The 14,629-nt window shown below is 43.9% G+C and overlaps 1 protein-coding gene across 4 annotated transcripts in view; it reads left to right on the forward strand.

Moving 5' to 3' along the window:
- The window catches only part of PALM2AKAP2 (PALM2 and AKAP2 fusion), a 220,549-nt gene that overhangs the window by 37,145 nt on the left and 168,775 nt on the right, over positions 1-14,629 (forward strand). For all 4 annotated transcript variants that reach the window (XM_083718419.1, XM_083718428.1, XM_083718429.1 and 1 more), the window contains exon 2: positions 59-139. In XM_083718419.1, coding sequence (XP_083574545.1) covers positions 59-139 — 81 coding nt within the window. The remainder of the gene's footprint in view (positions 1-58; positions 140-14,629) is intronic.

Raw genomic sequence — 14,629 nt, forward strand, 5'->3', positions numbered from 1 at the left:
CTCTGACAGGCAATTTCTCTTCTGTTTTCCCCCCACCCACCCACCCTCTTTTGCCAAGGAAAAAAGGAAAAGGCAGACGGAAATAGAAAGGAAGAGGCAACAGCTCGAAGACCAAATACTTCAGCTGCAGCATTTCAAGGTAAGGGGCTGAGTTGTGGGGGGAGCCGCTGGGTTGACCAGAGCTGTTTTGTTATTAGGCATGCAGATCACACGTTGGAGAGCTGCAAAGAGCCTGTTCCGACATGAAGCAGCCTGCTCTGCCAGAGCTGTGTCTGTTCCAGCTAATCAGATCCTCCCCAGGTCTCTTTCTCAGTTACACAGCCCCATGTTTCTGAAAAGGATGGGGCAGAGCAGAGATTGGAAAGGTGTGGAATCTGGGGGGTGGGGGTGGGGGTGGGGAGCGGTGAGAGGAAGACATATGCTGCACGCAGCTTTATTGCCGCAAATTCTTTCTTCGTTTTATACCTCTGAAATGCAATGGATGTGGATTTGGGTGTGTTCGCTGCATTGCTTAAATGGTTTGCTTTACGGCTCCACAGATGCTCAGGGTTGTTTTTTTCTATCTCTTGATTACTATAGTATTTAGTCGTTACATTTTGTGCGTCTGTGTGTTTTCTTCTGTGTATCAAATTGTCTGATCTATTGATCTGAAATGGCACCATGCCATATAGACATAGAAGTCTAATCTGTGTCGACACCCAGAAATTAAGGGATTATGGATTGGAAACTTTGGGAGGTATATCCTGAAACGTGGATCAATTTCCCCACCTCACTTACCTGGGTCTCACCAGTCCAGATTTTTCCAAACATCAGATATACCTTGTGAAGGGATCATAGCTCAGGACAGAGCCCCTGCTTCCCTTGCAGAAGGACTAGGCATTCCCAAAGGATCGTTTTGGAGAAAGATCTCTGCTCAGAATACTGGAGAGTTGCTGCTGGAGTGTCTAACCTCATGCATGAGATCTCCCTGCCTTTACACACTCCAGTATGCTGAACACCTTTCTGTTGAAAGCAAACAGTGAGCTGGGAGTCTGGTGCTGTAAGGATGTTAAAAGCTTAGCAGGGTTGAGCTTGGTCAGTGACTGGATGGGATTTCCTGGGAATCTCCACACAAGTGGCTCTGAATTTCCCAAAGGGAGAATAGGATATGATTGTAAATAAATAAACAAATAGATGAATACACACAGAGAGAAAGAGACTTGTCCAAAGCTTACATGTGATGTGTCCTAATGTCCACTCAAATAGCTGGCAGCTGCAGGCATTCAGCACCTGCTAAGATTGAGACTAGCAATGCATTTTCCCCTCCAAGCAGTGATGTATTTTTATGCCGTAAATTCCACACATGTGTGTTTGTTGGGGAGCAGGAAGAAAGTTTCCATCCAGGGCACTGCTAAAGGAAGGAGGTTCCTACGTTGTGGATCAGGTCTATTTCATGGATAATTTTATTTGTAGGTCTGGAAATGAATGTGATTTCAATTCAGGCCCGTGTGGCACCTTTAAGACTAAGCAATTCAGGGTGCAATCCTGTACATAACAGTGAGCAAGACCTACGGAATTCGGTGGTGCTTACTTCTGAATAATATACAGTTTCTTTGGCATGAAGCCACACTAGAAATTGGGATAGCAGAGACCCCTCTGAACCAAGGTGAGACACTTAGATGCAGTGTTTAAGTGTCTGCTGTTTCTTTGAAAAGAAAGGTGATAGGAGGAGAACCAGAACAGGTGGGGGGCACACAACTTTTCTTCCAGCAGAGAAGCAATCGTGATGGCAGGGACTCCTTCTGAACCAAAGTACAGTGGTACCTTGGGTTACAGACGCTTCAGGTTACAGACGCTTCAGGTTACAGACTCTGCTAACCTAGAAACAGTACCTTGGGTTAAGAACTTTGCTTCAGGATAAGAACAGAAATCGTGCAGCGGCAGGCCCCATTAGCTAAAGTGGTACCTCAGGTTAAGAACATTTTCAGGTTAAGAACAGACCTCCAGAACGAATTAAGTTCTTAACCTGAGATACCACTGTAAGACACTTTTCTGTTTGGTTAAGCGCTAACTAATAAGTGTTTGCAAGGGAGGAGGACGGGAAGAAAATCACAACAACTTGGCGATGCCCCGTGAACTCCTAGCAGCCCCAACAGGTCTAGTGGGCGCCAGCCACTACTACCTATAAGGCAGGTCAGTATTGTTTTCATATTTCAGATTAGGGGCTCTGCCCTGCTTGCCCTGTTCACCAAGCCAACCTTCTCTCCTTGCCAACTCCCCACCCTTTGCAACTCATGCTGTGACAGTATCATGGCCAATGAGCTTAATATGAAGCATGATTATTGCTTCTTCCACCCCCTCATGACTTTTTCAACACCCCCTCATGACTTTTCCCCCCAATCACCTACAGCTTTTTCCTTCACAGAGCAGCTTGCTAAATTGCTCTGTGAAGCTCCTCTCCTCTCTCCCAGTGTGGTGTAGTGGTTAAGAGCGGTAGACTCGTAATCTGGTGAACCAGGTTTGTGTCTCCGTTCCTCCACATGCAGCTGCTGGGTGGCCTTGGGCCAGTCACACTTCTCTGAAGTCTCTCAGCCCCACTCACCTCACAGAGTGTTTGTTGTGGAGGAGGAAGGGAAAGGAGAATGTGAGCCACTTTGAGACTCCCTCTGGTAGTGATAAAGCAGGATATCAAATCCAAACTCCTCCTCCTCCTCCTCCTCTTCTTCTTCTTCTCCCCACCCTTGCAGGCACATTTAAGGGAGGGGTAGGCACTGCATCCAGTAGCTTGCTAAACTTCTGGGTGAAGGGCCCCCACCCCATTAAACAGTTCCTCATGCTACAGTTGGCATAGACACCTATTGGTGGCCACAGGAACTGCAGAGCGTGGCAACAGTCTACATAGTTATTTATATAGGAAGATATGGGCAAGGCAAGGGCTAACTTGACTGAAGCCACTTACCAGGTTCCCAGTAGATGCAATAATCAAACAAAAGGCTTCCTGAGCTATGGTTTAGTCTCTGCACTACAGTAAACCTAAGTCAAATTTCATGGCATAAACAAAACCTGGAATCTGTTGCAGTGCCAGAGTTTGGGTAATGCTGCACACTAACTTGTTTCCATACATTTGATGTGTCTGCAGGTCCCACTGAACTCTATGGGACTCTAAGCCTCACTGAACGCTATGGGACTTACTTCTGTGTAATACTGCATTGCAAATCTCCATCGGGCCATTCTGTATTTTACTGGATGCCTTTGTTGTTGCTCTCCCCCAACCCCACTTTTTTTTTTTAACTAAGCATAATGAATTTGTCTGGGTAATTGATTATAGCCTGAGCAAATACTCCATCAGTGTCACTACAGCCCTCCTGGTGGCATATATTGGCTGCTGTGCTATCAGGAAATAACATGATTGCATTTGCATGGTGCTACAGAGTTGCCATTTCACTCAGACCACTACGAGATCCAGGAAATATTTTTCTCCTCTTTCTTTTGAGCTTTTGTTTCATAAGGCAAAGGACAGTTTCCCACTATTTCTGCAGTCAAGGGTGACATTTCAGCAAATTTCAGAGGAGGAGGCAAAACCAGTAGCAAATGTGGTGCCCCCACTTATGGTGCTCATCAGAATTTGGACAACTAATGGCTGCCATTTTGCCCTCCCAGGATTCCTTAGGGTGAAAGCAGGAAGGATTTCCCTCACTCTGATTGGCTTCACAGTGATGCTCTGTGACAAAGTCTTACTGTGAAGCCAAACTGCAGGAAAAGCTATCTGCTCTCAGTCAGGGGAATTCTGGGAAATGGGAAAGTGGGAAACTGCCACCTGCCAAGACCCTGAAACAGGCAGCAGAAGTTATAATGAAAGTAAGCCAGATTCAGGAAACTATTTGCCCCACCTAAATACCCCAAGTTTTGAGTAAAAGTTCTTTCAACAGAATCTTTGCCTGGGAATAGATGAGAAATCCGTTCACAATCCAATGTGAAGTTGCCCAATTACTGATTTCCAAACCAATACATGCCCCAAAACACAGCTAGCTTTTGAAATCTGCACTTCTCCAAACAGTATAATGTCATTCTCCAACCCCCCAAAAAATACATACAAAGAAAGTTTATATTCGAATCAGTGTTCGAAATTCCCCATTTTGCTACTGGCATGGGTCCAATTGTGACCATACGGAGATTTCTGGGCTCCAGGTTGGCAACTGATATCTCCATCGAACCAGCTGAAAGGTGTTCATATTATGGTCCTCCACTACCACATGAATCATGGACCCCTTGCTGGGCATCTTAGTCCTCCATCATCACTTCAAAGAAAATAAGTGCAGGGATTACAGATCTATTTGACTGTGCTGCACCCTTTCCACAGGTCACCCAAATAGAACTCAGTTGAAAAACCTCTGCCTTAGTCCATTGTTAATACCATTTCCATTTCTACTGTGTGTTTCCTTCTCGCATGCTGGGACAAGTGAATTGTTGTAAGAGCAAGCTACAGTCAAGCAATGTAGTTGAGATCATAGGACTGTAGTGTTGGAAGCGACCTGAAGGCTCACCTAATCCAACCCCCATTTTGTTGTTGCGAGTGCAACCTAGGTTTAAGGTACTATTTGGTGCTTAGCTTATATATCTGTTCAGAAGTAAACCATACTGAGCTTAATAGGGCATACTTCCAGGTAAGTGTGCATTGCAATCTTCCACTCCTGAGTTGCCCATCACCCCTGCAACACATCATCCCTGATAATTGGCCATGCTGGCTGAAGTTGACATTCATAACATCTGTATGTATAGGATTGCACCAAGGGGACGCGGGTGGCGTTGTGGTCTAAACTGAGGTCCGCGGTTCGAATCCCTGTGACAGGGTGAGCTCCCATTGCTCTGTCCCAGCTCCTGCCAACCTAGCAGTTAGAAACGACGTCAAAGTACAAGTAGATGAATAGGTACTGCTGCGGTGGGAAGGTAAATGGTGTTTCCATGCGGTCTGGTTTCCATCATGGTGTTCCGTTGCGCCAGAAGCGGTTTAGTCAGGCTGGCCACATGACCCAGACTCAGCCTGAAAGCAAGATGAGCATCACAACCCCATAGTCGCCTTTGACTGGACTTAACCATCCAGGGGTCCTTTACCTTTTTACCTTTATAGGATTGCCCCAGTCTGAGTGCAGTGAACATTTTGAAAACATCATTTCCCCCTTTTTTTTAGTATTTCTCCATATAGATGTAGTTTTGTAATTGACGCTGTAGGGCAAACTCTGCTCCGGAGGGTCCTATGGCTATAATTTCTGGGTTGAATGAGGAGTGTTTATCCCTAAATTGTAGCAGTATTTCAGCAGCAGTTAATTTTGCACTGGGATGCTATTGCATATTTTTCATAGGTTTGATTAAATAAATCTGATACATTAATGAGGGTTTTGAATACTTGAGCGAGTGTTTGAGGGCAGATAGACAGCAGCAACTCAAAGCTTCTGTGCTGGGTTACCTGGAGTTCTGAACAGTTCACACTCACCTTCAATTGGATACATAGCAATTATCTTTTTATTGTTGTTCGGTTAGTTTTACTCCTCTTTACTCCTCTTAATTACCTACAAAAGGCTATGGTGTAAAGGAGCATCTCCAAGGTGATTTTGGTTATTTGAAGAGGATCCTAATAACACTGTGTTGGAAAATTTCTTATTGCTGTAGAGCGTTCTTAAATTAATGAGAAAAGAAATTGCATTTGAAAATTATCAAAAGCAAGAGGGGTTTTTAGAAAAATTGGCATGGGTGAAGCATACGGCACTTACCTTACTTTCTAAGCGGTTGAAGGATTTTGTGAGTGTTCGTTATTTCGTTCCACAAATAATTTATCTTATTTTTTGTATTCTGCAGCCTTTCTGGGTGCCCACACTTCCTGAAACCTTCTTATATCCTCAGCCGAGCTTTCCATTTAGCCCAGTAAGGCAATGTCATGGCCTGGATAGACTCAGAGGGGAACCGGCTGGGGAACCCCCAAGAAAAGAAGGTTCAGGGTTCAGGGATTGGTGGTGGGAAAACGATGAGAGGTCAGAAGGAGAAGAGGGAGAAGACTGGAAGGAGGAGGTGCTGGGAGCTGAAGAGATAACAGGGTTTAGTGAGCCAGGAGCGTCTGTGGCAGAGAGAAATCTAGAGGCAGAAGCTGAAGCAGAAGAGGAGGGAGGCCAAGAAGCAGAGATGAGTCCAACTGGTGAAGAGGCACAGGCATCTCCCACTCCTGCTGTGACAAACTCCCCTCCCTGCTTTTCTTCCAGAACCAGGAGAGGCGTGAAAAGGGCAGAGGAGAGGTTAGCGTCATAAAGGCACAGTCTCAGGTTGCTTGGAGGGAAACCCTGAAGTGGAAGGGACTTAGGCAACTGTGATGTGGCAGGGGCCTTCAGTCTCAGCAAGTGCTTCATGTGGGCAAGACCTGCCAGAGATGAATTGCTGAGCTTATTAGGACTGGCACTCCTATGCAGATCCTATTTTGCTTACAAAGAGTGAACTCCACTTGATCAGTGTGATTTACTGCTGGCTTACTCCTCTTATTGTGAAGTATTTTTCTTTTAAACAAGTCATTGTGGAATTATTTTTAATAGGTAAAAAGAAGGGCCTTTCTTAAAAACAAAACCATTGCACATATCAATTTCATAACCTCCACAGCTCCCTGCGTGACAGGTAAAGGCCAAAGAAAGACCTCATTGACTTTCTTAGATCAGGAAACACGGGCAGTCAGAGATGCTGCAAAGCACAGGAGAAATATTTAATAGAAAGAAAAAGGCACCCGCCTCACTCAACCACTTTGCAATGAACTCACTGGGCACTTGGTGAAATTATATATTCAGAAGTGCCCTGTGAATGAGGCTAAAAAATGGACCCCCTTATGTGGGGGAATAAAGCTTTCTAGAAATTAGAGGACAGGTTTTGTCATAGCACTATTTGCTAGAAAGGCTTAGAATTTTACTAGAAGTAGGATTAAATACTGTAAAGACATGGGCATTTACTGCACTTAATAATGCAGTTGCGAAAATACTTTATTGAGTAATGGATGCAATGAAAGGGAACAAACGTTTTAAGGGTTTTGTGTGTGACTGTTCTCAGCTATCTTATGAGTGGATGGAGGAGGAATCTCTCCTTTTTGGATTTCACAGAGGAGTCACCTAATTCGATAAGGACTGATTGCGCATTACCTAGATTGGATCAATGGTCTACTTCAGAATCCACAGCCGGACAGATTCCATTACGAAGTGATCAGGGGGTTTTGTGCTGCTTCCATTCAGGTGGTGGGTGGATATATTGTTTCTGAAGTTTTGAAAGGGAAAAATTGAGAGGGGGAACTAAGGCAGTGTGCCATCCTCACACCACCTCTTAACTTGTAATTACTTTTAAGTATGTGTATCTGGGCAGATTTTAAAAGATTTTTTCCCCATCTGCCTGGAAACTAAATGGGGAGGACTGAGTCATGTCACCTCTGAGAACTCAGGCGGACCAGATTTTAATGGGCCAGCCCCTCCCTAGTTGTGGCCACCATAAATGCTTCATCTTCATCTCACTAAGCTATAAATCAGATAAAGGAACTTGAGTAGGGTTATTAAAGATATTTGTACACAAACATAGGAGTAAAGGAAGTTGCAGGATGATTTGGATGCTGTTTTTTGCCATTTGACAAAAATGTGTGGTATTATTGTGTGTGTGTTTTATAGTTTTGGGTTTTTAAACTGTGAATGGTTCCCCTCCCCCTCCCCTTTCATCATTTTGCAATCTCATGGAGCTGCCTTGAATGACTTTTGGATGAGGAAAGCTGGATATAAGGGGCAGCAGTCACCAGGGGAGTCTTTAGCATACGCGCCGCTGGGGTGCAAAGATCCAGCCAGCACCCCCAAATCACTGAGTCTGACAAGCGCCGCCATTGTGAATGACAGGCACTGTCGCTGGCGCAGCACCTCTTTCATAAATGAGTATACAAAGTCAAAAGTCCTTTAGTGAAACAGTAGGTATACACTTGGGTAATACCTAGGTATATATGTATTTTGTTTTTCTAGCTTGATCAAAATTATTTATTATTTCATAACAGATAGATAGTTAAGAGCTTAGGCAGCTTCAGCAGCGGGTGCCGGGCGCCCCCCAGAATTCGGCGCCCAGGTGCCCTGCACCCCTTGCACCCTGGGTAAAGACAGCCTTGGCAGTCACCAAATGATTGGAAGTCACCAAATGACTCCATCATTGGAAGTCCTGTATATTCTATTTATCGTTACATTTATATCCCAGCATATCTCCAAAGAGCTTGGATGTTTACATGATCCTCCCCCTCAGCCGCTTCATCCAAAAGAGGTAGGTTAGGCTGAGAGCCAATAACTGGCCCCAGACCACCCACTGAGCTTTGTGGCTGAGCAGCGATTTGAACCTTGGCCTCCTGGGTCCCTGTCCAACACTCTAATCACTATACCACCCTGAGGGAAATGAATACATTATCTTTCTGTATCCCATCTCTCTCTTGTGCATAAAGTGGCACAGGTTGGAATACTTTACAGTACGTAGTGGAGATGGAAGCATCTGAATACAGGATTTACTGAATCTTGATTAATCTAAATAACATGAAAGTGAAGGTGTTCAAAATGAGCTAAGGGGAACAGGTTGTGTGTGTGTGTTGAGGTATTTATATAATTGGCCCCCCAAACGGCCCTGGAAATATCAGAAGCAGAGCTGAATCCGTCTCCTTGATGAGCTAAACTGTTTATCTGGTGCTTCTAATCTGTGCCTTTTGATTTCACCGGAGCATCATCCGTCTGTATCTGCTCATTACAGGGCACTCCAGTTCCCGTCAGTGATTCATTACTGACGCTTCCTGTCCTAGCACTAGCCGTGATAAGAAGCCTAGAATAAACTAGTGGCAAGAGACATCCACATCCCCAAAAATAGCTTGAGGTGCTCAGCCATCTCCTCCTCCCTGTTGACCTATTATGTGCTTTAAAAAGAATAGGAATGGCCCAGATGAGAGAGAGAGAGAGAGAGAGAGAGAGAGAGAGAGAGAGAGAGAGTTGTTAAGCAGTATAATTAGTAGAAGAGAATGGACAGTTGATTACCCAAGTTAGAAAAAGAATGCCAATGTGTGTATCAGGATTAGCCCACCCATGAGGCAAAGTGAGGCAGCTGCCTCAGGTGGCTGAATCCACAGGGGCAGGAGATTCCGGTGTAGGTCTTTAGTCTTCCCTTTTCCCTGATGTAGTTATTTACATACTCCTCCTTCCCTAGCAGGGAGGGAAGCAGTATTTTGTGGTTCACCTCAGGTGCAAAAATGTCTTGGGTTAGCCCTGGCGTGTGTATATAGCAGAATAGAACAGAAACTGGACATCTGCCTTGGCTGGCCTGACTTATCTCTCTGACTGCAGAAGAAGTAGTAGTAGTAGTAGTACTCTGTCCATCTGACTGGGTTGCCTCAGCCCCTCTGAGTGGCTTTCAGCATATCCAATAACATAATAAGACATTAAACTTTAAAAACCTCTCCATATAGGGCTGCCTTCAGATGTCTTCTAAAGGTAATACAGGCATCCCCCAACTCAGCCCTCCAGCTGTTTTGGGATTACAACTCCCATCATCCCTAGCTAACAGGACCAGTGGTCAGGCATGATGGGAACTGTAGCCCCAAAACAGCTGGAGGGCCGAGTTTGGGGATGCCTGCTGTAGTTACCTATCTCCTTGACATATAATGACAGGGTGTTCCACAGGGAGGGTGCCACTGTAATCTCACTTTTCACAGTGAGGGAACCACCAGAAGGTCCTCGGAGCTGGTCCTCAGTGCCCGGGCTGAATGATGAGGGTGGTGGCGCTCTTTCAGGTATACAGAGCTGAGGCCGTTTAGGGCTTTAAATGTCAGCACCAACACCTTAAATGGTGCTCAAAAACATACTGAGAGCCAATAAGACCTCAGCAGAGTGACTTCTAGTGATGGGCTGTAGGCTTGGTCTACAGTTGCTAATCTCCCTAGAGAAGTGAAGCAGCAACTGCTAATTGAATGAAAATTCACTGCAGTCGTTTAAAAGTGCCATTGGCCAATGCCTGAACAATCTTAATGCTCTGGTAGCAATAACTAACGATATGCCTATATATTGAATGAAGGTGATTTGAAAGCTCATCAGAGAGCAACAAGGCTGCATCTGTGCAAATACAGGCCAGACTACATTACCTTTAAATACAAACTCCTGATACATTGAAATAGATACCTTCTAATAAGCTGTCCAGGTCTGTGTTACAACATTTGTAACACAGTATGAAATCTGGTAGGTAGCTAACTTGCAATCTGCAATTTATGCAAGAGATGTGGATCAGGTTGTTTATGCAGGAATTTGCAAACAATGGGTTTTTATTACTTATTATTATTTATTAAATTTGAACACTGCCCTTCATCTGTAGATCTAAGGGCAGTTTAAATTTTCCAAGCATCTTTGGTTTCCTTTGCAGTCTCTGTAGAAATGAGTGATGTTTGCACCTAAGCAGCCTTTTTCCCCATTGTACTTTGAAATTTAGCTGGAAAGAAACCTGGGGTGATAGTATATGAGTTTATATGATATGTCTTTGTAAGATATCCCATTAGATGAGTGGTTCCCAAACTCCACCCCCCGGCAGCATAGACTACTTGCTGAGCTTCTTAATGGTTTTTCTGCCTATTGTAGCAATTTAACATGCTGTGCTAAATGTTGTCTGATTTTTAGTTGCATTTTTTACGGCTTCTTTTATATATTGTATTTTCCTGTCTTTGAATTCCATAGAGTTCATTGTACACCTCAGGGTTTCCTTGGCCTCAGTGTACAGAGAATGTAATGGTCCGATACATAGTCTTAAATAATTCCCACTCTTTTTGTAAACCAGTTAAAGGTAAAGGGTAAAGGGACCCCTGACCATTAGGTCCAGTCGTGGCCAATTCTGGGGTTGCGGCACTCATCTTGCTTTATTGGCCGAGGGAGCCAGCATGTGGCCAGCATGACTAAGCCGCTTCTGGCGAACCAGAGCAGCACACGGAAACGCCGTTTACTTTCCCGCCGGAGCGGTACCTATTTATCTACTTGCACTTCGATGTGCTTTTCAACTGCTAGGTTGGCAGGAGCAGGGACCGAGCAACGAGAGCTCACCCCATCACGGGGATTCAACCAGTAAACCAGTTAGAGATGGGTTTTAAAAAAATCAGTATATAAGTTTTTTGAAACTGTTTTTTGAAACTGTTACACAGTTTTAGAAATAATTTTAGAGGACAAATATATATATATGAATACCTTGCCTTAAGCATTTTGTTCACTGTTCCAAAAGAAAATAGTTTATAATTCAATGTTTTCAAGTTTTCCAGAAAGAAACAAAACAAAGCTTCACAAGGTAGAAAATGGGGGGGACCCAATTTTTTCCTGAATTTTTTGTAGTTCCCCCCCCCCCCCCTGAAACTTCATTTCTCTAGCTTGGGACCAGCACTGCTATTTAGTTTATTTAAATATTTCTAAACTACCCTCTCACGTAAAATATCTCAAGGTGGTAAGCAGACAAAAAACAGAGGATTACAATAGAAACACATCAAATTTTGTAAGATGGCTGAAAATGAGCAAGGATGGCTGAACCTCTATTGCCAAGGAGTTCCACAGCGAAGGCCTGCCACACTGTGTCAACCCTCAAGGGGATGTGGGACCATCGAAAATTGTTGCATCAGAAGGCCTTGCCGATTGAGGCAGTGCATGTAAAGAATCAGGAGGTCCTTAAAGTATGGTGGGGGCCAAGTTGTTTAGAGTTTTGTGAATTAACACAATAATTTTGAACCTGGCCCAGTCACATGTTGGTAACCAGAGCAGCTCTGGCAGAAGATACTGAGCAATCTTTTATTTATTAAGCCGATTGCTTGCTAACCGTCAGATAGAATTAGTTGGTATTGCATCACTGGGTAGTCTGGGCAGAACTAAAGGAATGTTCCTTGATGGCTGGGTATTCTCTGTCATGCCTCTGGAAAGGAACACCTTTAGCTAGAGCTCATGGAAAGGGCAGATAATTCTTTGGGATCCATTTTGCAATTTGAGCCGGGAACACAGAGAGCACCTTGAAGTTCAAGAGCCCCCTTTGCAAATTTGATTCAGGAACAATGGGTTTTACCTGCCTGTTGACAAGAACCGCTTGCTTCCATTATGCTCTCCTTATATCTTTGAAAATAAAACTAATATTGTTGGTCTCCACTGCTCCTCTCCAAAAGACACTACCCACAAAATTATCAGCATTAGAACTGGGGAGTGCACAGCTGTATTAATTAATTTTTGGCTAAGGTTTAGCAGCTTCAGAAATCAACGCCCAGCTTTCAGAAACTTTGCTCCATATTGGCTTATCTGCAACCACTTAACTGTACTTTTCCATGAACAAATACTGTATCTTTGAACATCTGGATTTGATAATCAACCTGTCATAAACCAGAATGATAGCATAAGCTGGTGCATTGAGATCTCCTTGAAAAAATACCTTTTTAAGGGAAAAAATACATTGTTGGTGGGGGAAATGAATTCTTAGAAAAGTTCAGGATAGAAATAGTTGAGTAGAAATCTATTTTTTTAAAGTTGTTTGTGTTGGAAGAGGAACCAAACAACTGCCATCATACCCTTTCCCCCCCAATCTTCACTTTTAAAATAAAAAGATGAGCCAAAACTATGGCTTTTTTTTTCAGGACTATAATAGCAAAATTCATTGACACCTGTGTCTCGGTCTGCATCCAGATCAGCTAGCCATTGTTTTCCCTAGAGAGTCAGGCCCATACAGTCGGTTGCTGATGCCCGGGAGATTATCACTGATAGAGCAGCTCATCACTTTATTGCTCTGCCAGGAGCTACTAACAGCCAATTTAGCTTCTCAGCAATGGTTCTGTTAGATACTCTGTAAACAACAGCAGCTGGTGGGTGGACCTGGCTGGAGACCAGTCCACAAGACACAACTTAACATCTCTTTGTCAACTGTGGAGGAAGGATGAACAAGAACCCTTCAGCATGACTTCATTCTTGTGCTGATTTGATCTTGTTTGAAAGGCTTCTCTAAGCAGGTAGATTCCTTCCGTCTATCTGCACAAGCTAGTTCTGCTCTTTCAGCATGGTCTGCTTTGGAAACTCTTGTTAGTGCCTTTTCAGATAATGGCTTGCCTTTAATACAAAGATGACCTGCCGTGAGCAGATAGCATCTTGCCCTTACTTAGGGATGGGGAAGAAAACCAGTTGAGTTTCATATTAATGCAAACCTTCAAAGTTGGCACTTTCCAGAACGATACACAAACAGAAACAAAGCTATCCTTCAACACTTGTGTTGCCAAATTTTGTGATACAGTTCTCCCATTTTAAAAATGCATATATTAGGGACATATGTGCTTCAAAGTAAGTGTGTGTGTGTGTGTGTGTGTGTGTGTGTTAAAATAACATAAATGCAATAAATTAGGGGGAATTGCTTGCAAAACGTGTACAGTGGTACCTCGGGTTAAGAACTTAATTCGTTCTGGAGGTCCGTTCATAACCTGAAACTGTTCTTAACCTGAAGCACCACTTTAGCTAATGGGGCCACCGCTGCACGATTTCTGTTCTCATCCTGAAGCAAAGTTCTTAACCCGAGGTAATATTTCTGGGTCAGCAGAGTCTGTAACCTAAAGCGTATGTAACCTGAAGCGTATGTAACCCAAGGTACCACTGTATATTGGGAGAAATACACACTAATATGCTGGCAAACAGTTGCAGAAATGTGGTGAACTGAATTTAGGACTGGAAGAATTAGAAGCCAGAATTGCCAATTTATTCATCCGTCTCCTCATTGAAGGACATGTGTTGCAGAAGAACAAAGTCATATTCACACATGACACATCTGTCCTGTTCATGTATAAAGAGAAGCTAACTTTGACAGTGAAACTCTACATGAATGAGGAGAGCTAGACATTGAACCTCTCCCTATTTTGCTTGGTCCTGCTCTCTCACATTAGGTTTCTTTCTCAGGTGCCATCCTGGGGGGGGGGGACACCGAGGGCCCCTCCAAAATTTTCAAGGAGGGGACTAGGCCTCCTCAGAATCCCACAGTGACGTGCACAAGCCATGTGGCATGTGTGTGACACGTCAGCCTGTCATGCGGCTCACTTTGGATACCTGATCCCATCCAGGCTGTGAGAAAAATATCTGCAGCAATGGCATATGGTGGGAGAGAAAGGGGAAAGTTTGTGTATCCTGACAGATGCACCTTTTGTTATTAAGAAACAAAATAGTGCAGAAGCCAAAACTATTCCCACTATGTAGCCAAACCGCAGCTTCCCTACCTCTCTTTGTCTATAATAATAATTTATTATTTATACTCTGCCTATCTGGCTGGATTTCCCCAGCCACTCTGGGCGGCTCCCAACAGAATATTAATACAGTGGAACCTTGGTTCTTGAACGGCTTAATTGACAAACAAATTGGTTCCCAAACGCCAAAAACACAGAAGTAAGTATTCCAGTTTTCGAACGTTTTTCAGAAGCTGACCGTCCGATGTGGTTGCCAACTATTGTTTCAAAGGCGCCTGCGCCTGCGCCAATCATAGCAGCGCCTTGATTTTCAAGAGCTGAACGGACTTCCAGAATGCATTAAGTTTGAGAACGAAGGTTCCACTGTAATAATAAAAAAGCGATAAAGCATCAAACATTAAAAACTTCCCT

Source organism: Podarcis gaigeae (assembly GCF_964106915.1).
Source record: "Podarcis gaigeae genome assembly, chromosome: 17".
Classification (NCBI taxonomy): Eukaryota; Metazoa; Chordata; class Lepidosauria; order Squamata; family Lacertidae; genus Podarcis; species Podarcis gaigeae.